This window comes from Acanthopagrus latus, chromosome 15 (assembly GCF_904848185.1).
Source record: "Acanthopagrus latus isolate v.2019 chromosome 15, fAcaLat1.1, whole genome shotgun sequence".
Taxonomy (NCBI): domain Eukaryota; kingdom Metazoa; phylum Chordata; class Actinopteri; order Spariformes; family Sparidae; genus Acanthopagrus; species Acanthopagrus latus.
The window spans coordinates 27,864,114-27,881,087 of NC_051053.1; the positions used below are offsets into that span (position 1 = coordinate 27,864,114).

General features: G+C 43.9%; 3 protein-coding genes across 3 annotated transcripts; 1 reads left to right on the forward strand and 2 right to left on the reverse strand.

Moving 5' to 3' along the window:
* The first annotated feature begins 457 nt into the window (after window positions 1-457).
* LOC119033301 (acylphosphatase-2-like) lies at window positions 458-16,728 on the forward strand. Its single transcript, XM_037123211.1, has 4 exons — window positions 458-599; window positions 935-951; window positions 1,688-1,797; window positions 16,326-16,728. Exons 1-4 carry the CDS (start codon window positions 530-532, stop codon window positions 16,438-16,440), a joined length of 312 nt encoding a protein of 103 aa, XP_036979106.1. The 5' UTR covers window positions 458-529; the 3' UTR covers window positions 16,441-16,728.
* LOC119033276 (zinc-binding protein A33-like) lies at window positions 2,298-5,956 on the reverse strand. Its single transcript, XM_037123173.1, has 2 exons — window positions 4,894-5,956; window positions 2,298-4,798 (listed from the first exon to the last, which is right to left on the reverse strand). The coding sequence occupies exon 2, from the start codon at window positions 4,779-4,781 to the stop codon at window positions 3,387-3,389; it is 1,395 nt and encodes a 464-aa protein (XP_036979068.1). The 5' UTR covers window positions 4,782-4,798; window positions 4,894-5,956; the 3' UTR covers window positions 2,298-3,386.
* On the reverse strand, window positions 7,204-10,492 carry LOC119033278 (zinc-binding protein A33-like). The gene is made up of 2 exons (XM_037123174.1): window positions 9,380-10,492; window positions 7,204-9,284 (listed from the first exon to the last, which is right to left on the reverse strand). Exon 2 carries the CDS (start codon window positions 9,265-9,267, stop codon window positions 7,873-7,875), a length of 1,395 nt encoding a protein of 464 aa, XP_036979069.1. The 5' UTR covers window positions 9,268-9,284; window positions 9,380-10,492; the 3' UTR covers window positions 7,204-7,872.
* Window positions 16,729-16,974: the final 246 nt, after the last annotated feature.

Below are 16,974 nucleotides of genomic sequence, written 5' to 3' on the forward strand. Positions count from 1 at the left end.
ACCCAACATGTGTCTATTTGACGTCCTGGGAATGAGACTCAACAATCAACTGTCTTTGTGGTGCGTTCAGGAACAGCTGGGACAAATCCTACTGGTTCTACCTTTAACTTTAATAGTCTTTGAATTCTATTAATATGACGTGAGCTTCAGTTAGCTTTGAGCACAAATGTCCTTCAGAGGGAGACTTTTTACTCTGATACTCTGAGTCCATGTCAGAGCCTGAACTCTGTTACTGTGCTGGAGGAAACAAGCTGGATCAGAACTTTGTCTTCTACCAAAGTCTTGCCAGCTCACTGAACAACAGGTATTTCTTTCTGTCTGTCTGTTTGTAGTTTTAAGGGACTACAAAGCCCATGAGCACAGCCGTGACCTCCTCTGTGATGGTGGTGAGGTTTTCCTTTAATAAATCTGGAGGAGGACGTGACCATGTTGGTGCAGAGCGGCAGGCAGACGGAGAGAGAGAGAGACTCCACTCGTTCTTCAGCCTCCTCTCGGCTGTTAAAGGGACAGTTCCTGTGTTTCTCTCAGGATGTCTGACGGTGAATCAGCAGGATCCAAACTGGTGTCGGTGGACTTTGAGATCTTCGGTTACGTTCAGGGTCTGTATGTTTAAACCTCCTCCCTCTTCTTCTTCTTCTTCTCCTTCTTCTTCTGCTCTGCTCTGTGAGTCCAGGCTGTAAACTGATCTGCTGCTTTATTTAGGACGGAGCTGCTGCTCTGTCACTTCCTGCAGCTTCAGGAGGAGATATTAGTTTGAATCTGCAGCAGATCCAGTGAGCTGCTTGTTTTAGTCAGAGGACACAAGAGAAGCCAAAACATTAGACTGTAGAAAATGACATTCAAACAGCTAAATAATGTGTATAAACATGCATGAATAGCTGCTGTTTCCTGGTTCATATTCTAACTAATTTCTTTGTCTCTCATGTTTTTGCAGGAGTCTGTTTCAGAATGGTGAGTTTCTCCTGCAGCCGTCACATTAATATAACAACATTAGACTTCTGTTTAACTGCATTATACCCTGTTATACATCTTTAATTGTCACAATTAGTTTTCCTTGACAGAAATATTTTTTTTAGCTGGAGCTTGTTTTAAAACAGAAAATAATGCTCCAAACGCCATTAAAGCTTTGCAGAATTAGCTGTTAGCACTTTCTTTTTGCAGTGAACCTGTGGATGTACAGACAACAATCACTTGATTACTTCTATACTGAAGAAAACTTAAAAACATGGTGTTTTTAAGGCAAGTTCTGCACATGTGAGGAGCGTCTTTTTTAAGGATTTCTAGGGAGATTTATGGAGCCATCATCTCTTCCCTCCATGCTGATATAAAGTCAGGTGAATGCTGCAACACTGTTTTACTGTGAAGCTCCAGAAATGTTTTGTGGACTATGGAACAAAACTGATTGAAACTGATGAAAACAGATGCCCCTCACATGTGCAGAACTTGCCTTAAAAATATCATGTTTTTAAGTTTTTCCAGTGTCACAGTGATCCAATGACAGTTGTCTGTACATCCACAGGTTCACTGCTAACAGGAAGTGCTAACAGCTGATTCTGCAATGTTTTAATGGAAAATTCTTTTATTTTTGGTTGTTGTTTTGTTTTAAAACAACCCCCCAGCTTCTTCAGTTGTAGCTGACTGAATGTGCAGTATGTACAGTATTAACTCATCTTCGACCCCCCTGCAGTACACAGAGAAGGAGGGTCTGCGACTCGGTCTGGTCGGCTGGGTGAAGAACACCTACAGTGGGACGGTGGTGGGTCAGGTGCAGGGTCCTGCTGACATGGTGGAGAAGATGTGAGTTCATGTTGTGTTGTCACTGTTTCAGCCACTAGATGGCGATGTTCACCTTCAACATGGAGGTCCTCCTGTCTCAAATCTGTGTTCTCTTTTTCATTCGGTCCAAATATTTGAGGAGAAAATTTATTTAGATTTTTTTCCACAATTACCAGATCATAAACAGGTCCCTGAACACATCACTGCACACTGTCCTCCCCTGTCCTGTCTGCTCAGTCAAAGCTAATATCTGATAATCAATCATGAAACTGAAGCTCGGTGTGTTTTGACGTCCTCTCTGTCCGTAGGGAGTGATGTCACCAGGGTGTGGACGTCTCATTTAGGATGACATCACTGCCTCCAGACACACACACACACACACACACACACACACACACACACACACGACGAGTGTCAGACAGTGATATAGTTAGTGGTGTTTGTTTTCATCTCCTTGCAGCACCAGGCGGGTGGAGTCTAATGAACCAGATCAGCTTCATGAGAAAAACACTGAAAAAGATCAAATGCTTTTAATAATTTTTTGCAAACAGATTTAAAACATAAAACAATACCAGTTATCCAAAGTAACTAAGTACCAGTGCTGGAAAAAGTACCCATCAGTCATACTCCAGTAAAAATATTGAAATATTACTTTGGTAAACCTGAAAGTGACCAATATGAAGAAGTATTTGAGTAACACACAGATACTGGTCAATATGATAAAAAGGGCACTACGTGTGTCCACTATCTAAGAGGGGACCTCTGTTTCTGTTAATTATGAAAAAACAAAAATAGAATAGACAAGCTTCTTTTAAGGTCTTTTACCATAATATTGCTTCAAATGTGTTCAGTTCATTTTTGTTAAATTACCAAGAGGGATTCCACACACACACACACACACACACACACACACACTTTACTGTTTTGAGTACTTCATGTGATTATATCCAAAGGTTATATAATACATGTAGAGGAGAGGAAATGTAAAGTGTACATACATATTGAAGTATATGTAAGTGTTGGTTGTGAGTACAATACATGGGTGAATCACAGATAATCAGAATTGTACAAAAGTAGATTTAGCAGTAAAACTGAATATTGATATAAAACTAAAATACCTCAAACTTGTACAGAATTTGAGAACTTTACAGCCTGAGTGTTTTCAATAACACACTTAAATTAACAACATTGCAGATATTATAATTTTTCACTGTTAAGTTGCCCTGCGATGAGCTGGCGACTTGTCCAGGGAGTACCCTGCCCTCACCCTGAGACAAGGCTGGGATTGGCTCCAGCAGCAACACCCCGCGACCTCTTGGAAAGGGATAAGCGGCTGCGGACAATGACATGACATGACACTGTTAAGTTGCAAGCCAGTATAGTTTGTCAGCATCCAGCCATCTCACTGTCTCCTCTTTCAGAACTTTGTCTGAGTCAAAACCAAGCCCCGTCCAATCCGGTGCAGCGCTGTGAACTCTGGGTGTTGTAGTCGTTTGAGTAGAAGTGGATACCACAGCCCTTTCACTCTGTTTTCTCTGCTCATGTAGCATCAAGTTCAAAACTGTTTGTCTTTCTACTGCAGAAATACTTTCCAGAGATGAAATACTTCTTTAACTGCTCTGTTCAACTGTCACACACACCTTCAGGGGTACAATCTTCAGAGGGGGTTTATCACCAATGAAAATATATGGAAACATCCTCTCAGTGAAAGTGTGTGTGAAGGTGTGTAGATGTGTGTCAGTATCAGGATCAGAGAACGACAGCTTTCCTCTGTTCCAGTCCAGATTCACTCCGATCCTCTGGAGCTTCTTCTGCACTACAAGACCAGTGGGTGGAGCTGGTGGTGACCGCACTGAGTATTCACCTCTGTATGTCATTATTCTCCATAATCCAGACTGTATGAATCCCTTCCTCTGGACAGACTCTGCTAACACACCCAGTAACCAGCATGTACTGTCTCCAACCTCGACGTCCCAGCTGTGAGTCCCTGAGTTAAAGCCCTCAGAGCCCAGGACAGACCTGTACACATCAAACCTCTCTGGGTTAACAGGGAGTTGCTGTCTCTCTCCTCCTCTCACACTGCTCAGATCTTCAGACAGGATGAGGTTTGGATGAGCAGTGTTTGGGTCCAGAACCACAGGAGTGTAGGAGACCATGTCCTTCATCTTGTTCCAGATGTTGAAGCTCAGGTTGCCCAGGTGTTTGGCCTGGTCTATCAGAGCTCCTGAGGGCAGCTGTGGATCCTCCAGCAGGAGGCGCTGCTGGACTCTTTCCACTGCAGCCTTGTAGTTGTGCAGGAATGAGACGTCTTCAGCTCTCAGCTGCTCCTCTGTGGCTCTGACTGTGTGTGAAAGAGCTGCTATCTCTCTGCTCAGAGCCTCCATCTTCTCCTTCATCATCTGACTCTTCTGCTCCTCTTCCTCCCTCAGTGCAGCCATCCTGGCCTCCTCTTCCTCTGCTAGAAACTGGTGCAGCTTCTTAAACTGATCCTTGATCTGCCTCTCTGTGTGTCGGGCCTGGACCTTCATGTGTTCTGCTGTCTGATCAAACTCCACTTTAACTTCTTCAAAAACCTTTAACTTCTTCTTTAAAGGCTCCAGAGTTTCCTGAAGTTCCTTCTTGTGTTGTTGTGCAGCTTCATTGATGGGTCTGAATCTGTGGTTGGTGTGTTGTTCTGAGTCTCTGCAGACGAGACACACCGGCTGCTGATGGTCCAGACAGAAGAGTTTGAGTTTCTCAGAGTGCCGACTGCAGAGATCCTCTGAAGCTCTCTGATCTCTGTCCTGTAAGAAGGTCTCACACAGGTTCTTTAACACCAGGTTTAAAGGTGGATGGTTCCTTGAAGATCTTCTCTTACAAAGTGGACATTCTCTGATTTCTTTGTCTACCCAGCATCTCTGCAGACAGTCTTTACAGAAGCTGTGGCTACATGACAGAAGGACAGGCTCTCTGAAGACATCACGACACACCGGACAGCAGAGATCCTCCTCTAACCTGGAAGCCATTTAGTCTCTGAGTGACGCTGTGAAGACAGCAGACAGTACAGTCAGTCACAGCTCCACTTCCTCCTTCACTTCACTGAAGTTTACTTTCAGTTCTGGTTCTGGTCGGACTCACCTTCAGTGTGTGAAGCGTCTGCAGTATTGTATTTTCCTCCTCCTCTCTCCTGTAGATGAACTCACTCAGAGGACATTAGTTCAGTCTGAAGGTGGATCTGATCGTCTGTCTGTGGTTCTGTACTAAAGAGAGAGACACACACACACACCGACAAACTGTTTTCTGGTTTTTCTCAGGTGAGTCAGGTGAGTCAGTCCTCTGCTGGATGCTGTTGGTTCACATGTGACTCAGTGATTCCCTGGAAATGTAATCTGATACACTTATTGTTGTTGTTGTTGGAGAGGCTATTGTCCCATCTGAATGAGCACCAGCTCTGCCTGAACTGTAGTGTTGTCTAATATATCATTGATATTTAAGGTTCATAATTTTCTGAAAATTGTCAAGAGGAAATATTAACATCAAAATACACTGATAAGGCATTATATTTTGGCACCAGGCCATTTCATAGTGGATCCTCTGTGTCCTGTATGTTGTGGGATGGGGCCTCCATGGATCATACCTGCTCCAGCACGTCTTACAGTTGCTCAATCAGATTGGGATTCCTCCGGCTGTTCCTGAGAAGTGTTTGCAGTGTGTTGAGGCACATTGTGCTGCAGGGGGGCCACTGCCATCGGGTAGTGCTGTTGTGATGAGGGGGGGTATTTGGTCCACAACAGTGTTTGGATGGGTGGTTCATGTCAAGTGGTATTCACATGAATGGCAGCACCCAAGGTTTCCCAGCAGAACATCACATTGTGATAAGATGACTAATGGTATTTAAACACCTGTCAGTGGTTTTATTGTTGTGGCTGATCCGTGTTTATTAACTTGATTTTGTCACATTTATTTGGGCACCAATATCTTCATGTTCTGTGTATTTGTTGTCCAGTCTTGATCAAACAAAGGGTGGTAGCACACTGTGGCTCTATCTCTGGGTCTACTTCTCACTCAGGCTGAAATGCAAGGCACTAACAGCCAGTGGCATGCTGTGATTAACACAAGGAACACTTGAATTGTCATTAAATTATGACAGCTTGAGTACAATGTATTGAATACAGGTTATTCAAATGCTGAACTGAAATTCTCACAAATTATAGAGAGAATTTCATCTTGAATCAATAGCAGCAATAGCAAATGGCTCAAAGTGGCAGTTAATAACCTAAAAGATCTTGAGATCAAATGGATTATGAATTTGATTGATTAATCAGTTCTCATGACACTGCAATTGTTTGTAAGTACAAATCAACATCTACTCCTGTAGTAGACTAGTGGGGTTAGATGTCAAGACTTTTGGCTAAAGGGTTCAAGATGTGAACCTCAAATTTTAACACTGTCAATATAATGTTAAAATTAATATTGCGCATTTATGAATGATTGCCACCAGCACACTGCCTCACATGGGGCACCATTATGTTTGGCATAGCATTACACAAGGCACAAGTAATTATTGTTTATGCAACATTAAAAGGGAGATTTAGGTTAAATTTGACTAGTCAGGTCAGAGCTGGTGCTGTGTTGCTCCAGGAGGATGAACAGGGCATTGACTGTCCAGTCAGATACTTTTCCAGGAAGTTTGCTTCCTATCAGTCAAGCTACTCCGTCATTGAAAAAAAGAGAGTTAGGGTTAATTTGGGCACTTCAGCATTTTGATGTTTATGTCGGGGGTGCTGAATCTCTTGTAATCATAACCCTTTGACATTTCTGCAGTCACTCCAAAATCCAAACCAGCGGTTAATGCACTGGGCTTTATTTTTTCAACCATTCATCTTAGATATTCGTCACATTAAAGGTTCAGACAATGTGATAGCTGATGCTTTGTTCCGTGCTCCCACTGATTGATGTTTTATGTTTATTACCCCATGCTTCCTTCTCTTTCTTCTTTGTTTTCCAGGGCCCGCATAACAGATGTTATGACAGTTGGGAAGTGATTTGGGGGAAAAAGGGGGTAACTGGGTGTGTATTTGAGAATTTGAGTGGGAATTTATTTAAATTCTGTGATTTCTTGTAAATTTTTGTGTCCCTTTATTCACCTTGTTTCCCAATAAGCCACATTTGGTGAACTTGGTGAATTTGGTGTAATTTAAATTGATGATTTTTGGTATAATGGAATTGAGCACAGTGATTTTTGATAGGAGGATGCAACGTATAAAAGACACCAGACACAAAGTAAACCAATAAACCAAATTTATTAGATAATTCCCCAAAAGAAAACAGGTACAAACAAGTCTTTAGTCTGACCAACAAAACATGCAGATATTAATTGATGTGTTTATTTGTGGTCATCTTTTATTTGGTTCTTCATGGTCACACACACGTACGCACACAACCACACACACACATACTGGTCAATATCAGAAACAGGGCACTACATGTCTCCACGATCTTAGAGGGGACCTCGTTTGTGGACATTTTGAAAAAACAAATATATAATAGAAAAGCTTCTTCGACACACACACAACTGCAGTGACCCATATGAATAGTACTTGAGTAAGATTATTAAAATGCTTTATATTAAATCTACTAAAGTACCAAAATTACAAGTTAAAGTTACTGATACATATATTCACATGTACTGTACAAAAGTAGATTTAGCTAGAAAACTGAATATTGATATAAAGCAGAAGTACTTCAAATTTGTACAGTATTTGAGAACTTCAGTGTCTGAATGTTTTCAGTAACACTTTTATGGAAACAACATTGTGGATATTATAGTTTTTCACTGTTCAGCTCCAACACAATATTGTTCGTCACCATCCAGCCGCCTCACTGTCTCCTCTTTCAGAACTTTCTCTAATCCAAAACCAAGCCCCGTCCAATCAGGTGCAGTGCTGTGAACTCTGGGTGTTGCTGTCTTTCTAACTTTGAGTTGAAGTGAACACCACAGTCCTTTTACTCTGTTTTCTCTGCTCATGTAGCATCAAGTTTAAAACTATTTGTCTTTCTACTGCAGAGAGAGACAGTTTTATTTAAGGACCATCTTTCCAGAGATGAAATACTTTTTTACCTGCTCTGTTCCACTGTCACACACACCTTCAGGGGTGACATCTTCAGTGAGAGTTCATCCACAGTGCCAATGAATGGAAACATCTTCTCAGTGAAAGTGTGTGTGAAGGTGTGTAGGTGTGTGTCAGTATCAGGATCCGAGAACGACAGCTTTCCTTTGTTCCAGTCAAGATTCACTCTGATCCTCTGGAGCTTCTTCTGCACTACGAGATCAGTCGGTGGATTTGATGGTGACCCCACTGAGTATTTACCTTCATATAACTGTATTCTCCATAATCCAGACTGTATGAATCCCTTCCTCTGGACAGACTCTGCTAACACACCCAGTAACCAGCATGTACTGTCTCCAACCTCGACGTCCCAGCTGTGAGTCCCTGAGTTAAAGCCCTCAGAGCCCAGGACAGACCTGTACACATCAAACCTCTCTGGATTATCAGGAAGCTTCTGTCTCTCTTTTGGTCTCACACTGCTAAAGTCTTCAGACAGAATGAGGTTTGGATGAGCAGTGTTTGGGTCCAGAACCACAGGAGTGTAGGAGACCATGTCCTTCATCTTGTTCCAGATGTTGAAGCTCAGGTTGCCCAGGTGTTTGGCCTGGTCTATCAGAGCTCCTGAGGGCAGCTGTGGATCCTCCAGCAGGAGGCGCTGCTGGACTCTTTCCACTGCAGCCTTGTAGTTGTGCAGGAATGAGACGTCTTCAGCTCTCAGCTGCTCCTCTGTGGCTCTGACTGTGTGTGAAAGAGCTGCTATCTCTCTGCTCAGAGCCTCCATCTTCTCCTGCATCATCTGACTCTTCTGCTCCTCTTCCTCCCTCAGTGCAGCCATCCTGGCCTCCTCTTCCTCTGCTAGAAACTGGTGCAGCTTCTTAAACTGATCCTTGATCTGCCTCTCTGTGTGTCGGGCCTGGACCTTCATGTGTTCTGCTGTCTGATCAAACTCCACTTTAACTTCTTCAAAAACCTTTAACTTCTTCTTTAAAGGCTCCAGAGTTTCCTGAAGTTCCTTCTTGTGTTGTCGTGCAGCTTCATCGATGGGTCTGAATCTGTGGTTGGTGTGTTGTTCTGAGTCTCTGCAGACGAGACACACCGGCTGCTGATGGTCCAGACAGAAGAGTTTGAGTTTCTCAGAGTGCCGACTGCAGAGATCCTCTGAAGCTCTCTGATCTCTGTCCTGTAAGAAGGTCTCACACAGGTTCTTTAACACCAGGTTTAAAGGTGGATGGTTCCTTGAAGATCTTCTCTTACAAAGTGGACATTCTCTGATTTCTTTGTCTACCCAGCATCTCTGCAGACAGTCTTTACAGAAGCTGTGGCTACATGACAGAACGACAGGCTCTCTGAAGACATCACGACACACCGGACAGCAGAGATCCTCCTCTAACCTGGAAACCATTTAGTCTCTGAGTGACGCTGTGAAGACAGCAGACAGTACAGTCAGTCACAGCTCCACTTCCTCCTTCACTTCACTGAAGTTTACTTTCAGTTCTGGTTCTGGTCGGACTCACCTTCAGTGTGTGAAGCGTCTGCAGTATTGTATTTTCCTCCTCCTCTCTCCTGTAGATGAACTCACTCAGAGGACATTAGTTCAGTCTGAAGGTGGATCTGATCGTCTGTCTGTGGTTCTGTACTAAAGAGAGAGACACACACACACACCGACAAACTGTTTTCTGGTTTTTCTCAGGTGAGTCAGGTGAGTCAGTCCTCTGCTGGATGCTGTTGGTTCACATGTGACTCAGTGATTCCCTGGAAATGTAATCTGATACACTTATTGTTGTTGTTGTTGGAGAGGCTATTGTCCCATCTGAATGAGCACCAGCTCTGCCTGAACTGTAGTGTTGTCTAATATATCATTGATATTTAAGGTTCATAATTTTCTGAAAATTGTCAAGAGGAAATATTAACATCAAAATACACTGATAAGGCATTATATTTTGGCACCAGGCCATTTCATAGTGGATCCTCTGTGTCCTGTATGTTGTGGGATGGGGCCTCCATGGATCATACCTGCTCCAGCACGTCTTACAGTTGCTCAATCAGATTGGGATTCCTCCGGCTGTTCCTGAGAAGTGTTTGCAGTGTGTTGAGGCACATTGTGCTGCAGGGGGGCCACTGCCATCGGGTAGTGCTGTTGTGATGAGGGGGGGTATTTGGTCCACAACAGTGTTTGGATGGGTGGTTCATGTCAAGTGGTATTCACATGAATGGCAGCACCCAAGGTTTCCCAGCAGAACATCACATTGTGATAAGATGACTAATGGTATTTAAACACCTGTCAGTGGTTTTATTGTTGTGGCTGATCCGTGTTTATTAACTTGATTTTGTCACATTTATTTGGGCACCAATATCTTCATGTTCTGTGTATTTGTTGTCCAGTCTTGATCAAACAAAGGGTGGTAGCACACTGTGGCTCTATCTCTGGGTCTACTTCTCACTCAGGCTGAAATGCAAGGCACTAACAGCCAGTGGCATGCTGTGATTAACACAAGGAACACTTGAATTGTCATTAAATTATGACAGCTTGAGTACAATGTATTGAATACAGGTTATTCAAATGCTGAACTGAAATTCTCAAAAATTATAGAGAGAATTTCATCTTGAATCAATAGCAGCAATAGCAAATGGCTCAAAGTGGCAGTTAATAACCTAAAAGATCTTGAGATCAAATGGATTATGAATTTGATTGATTAATCAGTTCTCATAACACTGCAATTGTTTGTAAGTACATATCAACATCTACTCCTGTAGTAGACTAGTGGGGTTAGATGTCAAGACTTTTGGCTAAAGGGTTCAAGATGTGAACCTCAAATTTTAACACTGTCAATATAATGTTAAAATTAATATTGCGCATTTATGAATGATCGCCACCAGCACACTGCCTCACATGGGGCACCATTATGTTTGGCATAGCATTACACAAGGCACAAGTAATTATTGTTTATGCAACATTAAAAGGGAGATTTAGGTTAAATTTGACTAGTCAGGTCAGAGCTGGTGCTGTGTTGCTCCAGGAGGATGAACAGGGCATTGACTGTCCAGTCAGTTACTTTTCCAGGAAGTTTGCTTCCTATCAGTCAAGCTACTCCGTCATTGAAAGAAAGAGAGTTAGGGATAATTTGGGCACTTCAGCATTTTGATGTTTATGTCGGGGGTGCTGAATCTCTTGTAATCATAACCCTTTGACATTTCTGCAGTCACTCCAAAATCCAAACCAGCGGTTAACCCTTTAAGCGCCAAAGTCGCAAATTTGCGACACAGCACTGTACTCAACAAAACAGCTGTTTTCTCCTAACGGGGGGTTACATGTCGTTCATACTTCTCACCACTAGCTAGCAGACATCTCTTACTTAGACCATAGCTCATAAATACGTCATGCTTCAATGCAAAATGTTCGAGGAAGTCCCATGCAAACTGTTGGGTGAGACACCAGAGATGAGTCAGATGAGGGAGGAGCTTTGTCAGACCGCTGCTGAATGCTGTTGGTTCACATGTGACTCAAGGGAGTGTTTCAGTCCAAAGTCCTGATTCACTTCTGTAAATGTAATCTGATACACTTCTTGTTGTTGGAGGGGCTATAGTCCCATCAGAACCAACGCCAGCACTGCCTGAACTCTAGTGTCCTATATTATATTATTACTGATATTAAATGGTCGTCATTGTCTGAAACTTGTCAAGAGGAAATACTAACCTCAAAATAGATTAACTTGATAATATTATAAGGTAAAATAGGTACCTTTGCAGTCAATTTTTGGAAACTTTTTTTTCAAATTGTATTTCAAATTTTACTTAAATCAGGTTCGGTACGCAGGAAGTCAGTCAGCAAAGGCAAACAAATCCACAGGGGGTAGGCAGAGACAAGGACGAGGAAAAACAGGCAGGAGTCAACAAACAAAAATACTCAAACATTAGGAACAGGGCTGGGACGCTAAGTGCAGCGACAAAAGACAAACTGACAATGGACAGGGGAAACACAGAGACTACATATAAACACAGAAAGGGAGCTGGTGAAAGTAATCATTGCCAGCGAAGGCAATCACGGTGGAGGACAAACCCACAAGCACCGGGAGAGGGGATCTGAAATGAGAGGAGAGGTAAATACTACAAAATAAGACACTGGAAAACTATAACACAGAGCGAGCCATGACAGTACTCCCTCCCCTAGAGACGGCACCTGAGGTCCCAGGATGGTGGTGGCGGAAGTCCTGGATGAGAGTGGGGTCCATAATGTTGCTGGAGGAAACCCAGCACCTCTCTTTGATACTGTATCCCTCCGAGTCTACCAGGTACTGGTGACCACGACCACATCGATGAACTGCCAGAAGCTGCTTCACTGTACAAACTGGATCTCCATCGATGAACCGGGGAGGCAGTGGGGGTTGAAGACCAGGACCAGAGAACTCTCTGTCTCCAGCTTGACCTGGGCCACATGAAACGGGAGGTCCTTAGGATAGCCACACCTTCTGCCCAGGCCTGTAGGAACGAGCCGTGATAAGCCGGCAGTCAGCTGCCCTCTTGGTCCTGGCCGAACTTTGAAGCAGCACCTGGCGAGCCCTATTCCAGATTCTGCAGCACTGATGGATGAGGGCCTGGACTGAAGGGACGCCAACCTCTTCCTCCAGGGCTGGAAACAGTGGGGGGTGATAACCGTAGGTGCACTGGAGGCAAAACAGGGCAGGCTGCTCCATGTTGCTGGATTCTGGGAGACAAGGAAACATAGTCCGGTCTGGACTCAGTCTGGCTTCTGGACTGGGGATGGTATCCGGAGGTGAGGCTGACTGTAGTGCCCAGGAGAGAGTAGAGGGCTTTCGAAGATCATGAGGCAAACTGTGGCCCCGATCTGACATCACATCCTTAGGGAAACCACGTAAACAAAATACATACAGCAACATCACCTCTGCCGTTTCCCTGGTGGAGGGCAACTTGGGAAGAGGGACAAAGTGAACCATTTTCAAAAAACCTGTCCACCACTGTTAGGATGGTTGTGTTACCCTCTGTGGGGGGCAACCCTGTGACGAAGTCCAGGGAGATGACAGACCTTATTCCTGGCACACATCGGATGAGTGGCCTCGTGCTCGCCCACCTCCTCAATGGCAGGCCACCAGAGCCATTGTTTGACGACGAAGCATGTTCTCTTTATAGTAGGATGGCAGGACAGGAGGGAGGTATGAGCCCAGTGGATCACCTGAGAAAGGAGAGAGGCAGGAACTAACAACCAGTTATCCATCCGGTATATCAGAATTAATGATTGCCTGTTTGACCCTCTGTTCCATCCCCCATGTGACTGTGAGGTGAATGATTATGTACGCCACCTTGGCGCCGTCCGTCGGGAATGAGGCAGCCTGCATCTCAAAATGCAGCAAACACTGGACCAGCAAAGAGCGGCAACTCTCAGATTCCCCAGAAAACCGTGACAGGCTGGAGAGGTGATGTGCTGGAGCTGATGTGAGAGCCAGAGCAGGTACCGTGCAGGCTGAGGAGCTGGAATGAGGACCGAACCGGCTGTCAGAGCAGCGACACTCTGATTTCCCAGCTGGACAGTCTTCAGGGCGGAGGAAGTCAATCACGGCGGAGGCCGAACCCACAAGAGTCGAGACGGGATCTGAAACGACAGGAAAGATAAATACTACAAAATAAGACAGTGGAAAACTGTAACACAGAGTGAGGCATCACTACGACATGTCACTGCTATCTGAGAGGGGACCTTTGTTTCTTGGTCAATTTGAAAAAACAAAAATATGATAGAAATGCTTCTTTTAAGGTCTTTTACCATAACATTACACACACACACACACACACACACACACACACTCTCTCTCTCTCTCTCTCTCTCTCTCTCTCTCTACTATTTCCTTTCATTCACAGATCTTTTCTTTTCCTCATGAGCACATTCACCCTCACGTCCTTCCTCTCGACTCCACTTTCACCACGACCTCACTTCCTGTTGGGCCTGGGAAACAGGAAGCAGCTGTTCCTCTGCACAGAGGAAGAGGAGGGTGGAGGGGAGGAGAGGAGGTAATGGATGGAGGAGAGGAGGGAGAGAACAGAGAGAGTGAGAGAAGCTGGTGGTGAACGAGTGGGTGGTTTCCTCTTTTTCCTCTGAGAAACAAAGAATTCCCAGAGAGCCGAGTGGCTCAGAAACACTGAGGAGGACGAGAGGAAACAGAGCTGAGGTGTGAAAACAACATGGAGATTTTACAGGTGTCTGACATCAGAGCTGGATCAGATTAATTAAATGAGTGTGAATTCAAATAATAAACATGCTGGCTGTTTTCTGTCAGAGACACAGTGTAAACGTCATACTTTGCTGGACACATTAATCCAGATTATGACTGATTAAATCTGATGCATGTTTAGCACGCTAACCAGCTAGCCTGGCCCGAAGCTCCTGTGCTTTATGCTCACAGTCTGGACTGCTAGCTGCACGGCTAATTCAGCTAACCAGCTGCCTGCAGTCCAGGTTAGCAAGAGTTACTCCTGTGATGTGCCGCTCCCTGTTTGTTTGAAGTATGAATTCAAAGGTGACAGTTCCTACGTACTGCACCTTTAATGGAAGATACAAATACAATTTTTTTTTTTTTAATTGTTGATGAATCAGTCGATTTTATTTCTTGATTCATCGAATAGTTGTATGGTCTTTAAAATCTTGATCACTGTCTCGTCCTAGTTGGTGACTGATCGATGATTGTTGCAGCTGTAAAGATTAATATCATTTCTCTTCAGTTGTGTCTACGAATCATTTTCTTTGACTGAAGCTACACTGTTGTTATTGTGGATTAAAGTGATGGACAACAAGACCTCATTTATAATAACTGAAATTATCCAGATTACAGTGGTAGCAGTGTGTGTGTGTGTGTGTGTGTGTGTGTGTCAGAGGGATCAGTGTGTTGTTTTAGAGGAAATGCAGCAGATTACAAACCAACAAACATCCAGCTGCTGCAGACTTAATGCTAAGATGTGTGTGCGTGTGGATACAGTAGAGTAGTGGGTCATTGAGCAGATCAGTCGACTGTGGATGGAGAAGTTTTTATGCCAAAAATGAAAAAGTAGGACAGCTCGTCTCTCTCTCTCTCTCTCTCTCTGTCTCTCTCTCTCTCTCTCTCTCTCCCTCTCTCTCTCTCTCCACCCTCCTCTTCTCTTGCTCGCTCGCCCATTCGCTCGCCTCTCCCTGGCTGAGCTTCAGTCGTGGACGTGACCCTGATCCCCTGAAATCTCCTCTAATCTACACACACTCCATCAGATGGTCACAGAAACACTCTCTCTTGTTCTCATGGTTAAATATAGACCAAGGAATGTTTGTATTTTCCCATCATGCCCCTGGTTCTCCAGATGCTGGTTATGATTTTTTTTTAATTTGTTTATTTTTGGACACATTTTTGTCCCACGAGGAGCAAAAACCCGTGATGGTGACGTCAACGGTTCCTTCTACAGAAAAAAACACATGAACGACCTCTGAGACAGTTTTCACATGTGAGTTATTTCAGTTCAGACGTGGTGATACAGTGAAACCATCACTGAGACAATCAGACTCCATGTTTCTACTCAAAGACAGAAAGAAGTTCATGTAGAACATTTGCTGAATTAACAAGAAGGTCCAAATAATGCAGAATGAGTCAGAGACAGAGTTTCACAGAGTTTATAAAGTGTCTCCAACTCAACAACTCACTAAACTGACACATTTGTTAAGGGAGTCTGGGGACTTTCTCCACGGGGACAAAGAAGTCGCCTATATTGTTCCTGTTTAGTGTCTTTGTAACATGTGACATGTGTAGATCAATAACATGTTTCTTCTTTCATAAATGGAGTGTAAATGGTGAAATCAGTGTAAACAGTGTGTTCAAACAGCTGATCAATGTTGGCAGGTAAGACTTTAGCACTTTAGACACAGAAGCAGACAGGCTGGTACAGACATGCTGCCACAAACTGACACTTTTTACAAGGAGACAAACAACTTCAGCTGAAACATTTAATGCTGAATTTACAACAAGGACACAATGAGTCAGAATCTGTCAGACAAAGTTTCATAAAGTTTATAATGTTTTACGCTACGTAACAACTCCTTAAATTAGCTGATTTGTTAAGGGAGTCTGGTGAAATTGTGGTTAAAAGTTAGCTTCATGTATTATATTTAATGCTGAATTTACGAGAAGGAGACAATAATTTAGAATTTGTTGTTGATCTTAACACGATCAACAACTCTTAAATCGCTGCATTTATTAGGGGAGTCTGGTGATGATGCTGACATCAGCAGGTTAACAGAGAACAAACATGTAGTTTACATCACAGCAGCGTTCCACCTGTGATCAGATGATTCAGATGTCTCCTTCTCTAATGTGTCTTGATTTGATTTGAACAAAACAGCTTTCACTCTGAGATCAAAGTAATCAGAATACACAGTTAGTAATCAGAGTACAGTCTACACAGAAACAGTGATGGAGCTTCTTCTGTCCTCCGCAGGAAGGTGTGGCTGAGTAAAGAAGGAAGTCCAAGCAGTCGGATCACCAGAGCCTGCTTCAGCAATCAGAGGTCCATCGACAAGCTGGAGCTGTCCGGGTTCAAGACCCGCTTCTGACCCGCCAATCAAACAAACCGAGAGAGAGAGAGCTGCTCGTAGTGCTCAGATCTGTGAGATGACTTACTTTAGATTTTCTATCTGTGAACTCTGTGAATGACGACTGTTGAATGACGGACCGGAGTTGAGAGCTTGAGTCCCGACAGGCTGCTGGTGTGGTGATATTTGATTGATAATAAAAGAAAAACTAACATGAACTTATTATAAATAGTGCTGCAACCAACTAAATAATCTGTCTGTTATAAGTATGTTTGATCAATAAAACATTTAGTCTATGAAGAGCTCAAAGTGACGTCTTCAGATTTCTGTCCAGCCAGCAGTCCAAAACCGAGCTGAGGGAGCCGGAGCTGGAGGAGGTGGAGGAGGTGGAGGAGGTGGAGGAGCTGGAGGAGGTGGAGGAGGTGGAGGAGGTGATGGAGCTGGAGGAGGTGGAGGAGGTGATGGAGCTGGAGGAGGTGAAGGAGCTGGAGGAGGTGGAGGAGATGGAGGAGGTGGAGGAGCTGGAGGAGGTGGAGGAGCTGGAGGAGGTGGAGG

Excerpts from the sequence above, each read along its gene's own strand:
- LOC119033301 (XM_037123211.1), top strand. The coding sequence starts at position 530 with ATGTCTGACGGTGAATCAGCAGGATCCAAACTGGTGTCGGTGGACTTT. Across the intron at positions 1,798-16,325 it reads GCTGACATGGTGGAGAAGAT|GAAGGTGTGGCTGAGTAAAG; the intron begins GTGAGTTCATGT and ends TGTCCTCCGCAG.
- LOC119033276 (XM_037123173.1), bottom strand. The coding sequence starts at position 4,781 with ATGGCTTCCAGGTTAGAGGAGGATCTCTGCTGTCCGGTGTGTCGTGAT.
- LOC119033278 (XM_037123174.1), bottom strand. The coding sequence starts at position 9,267 with ATGGTTTCCAGGTTAGAGGAGGATCTCTGCTGTCCGGTGTGTCGTGAT.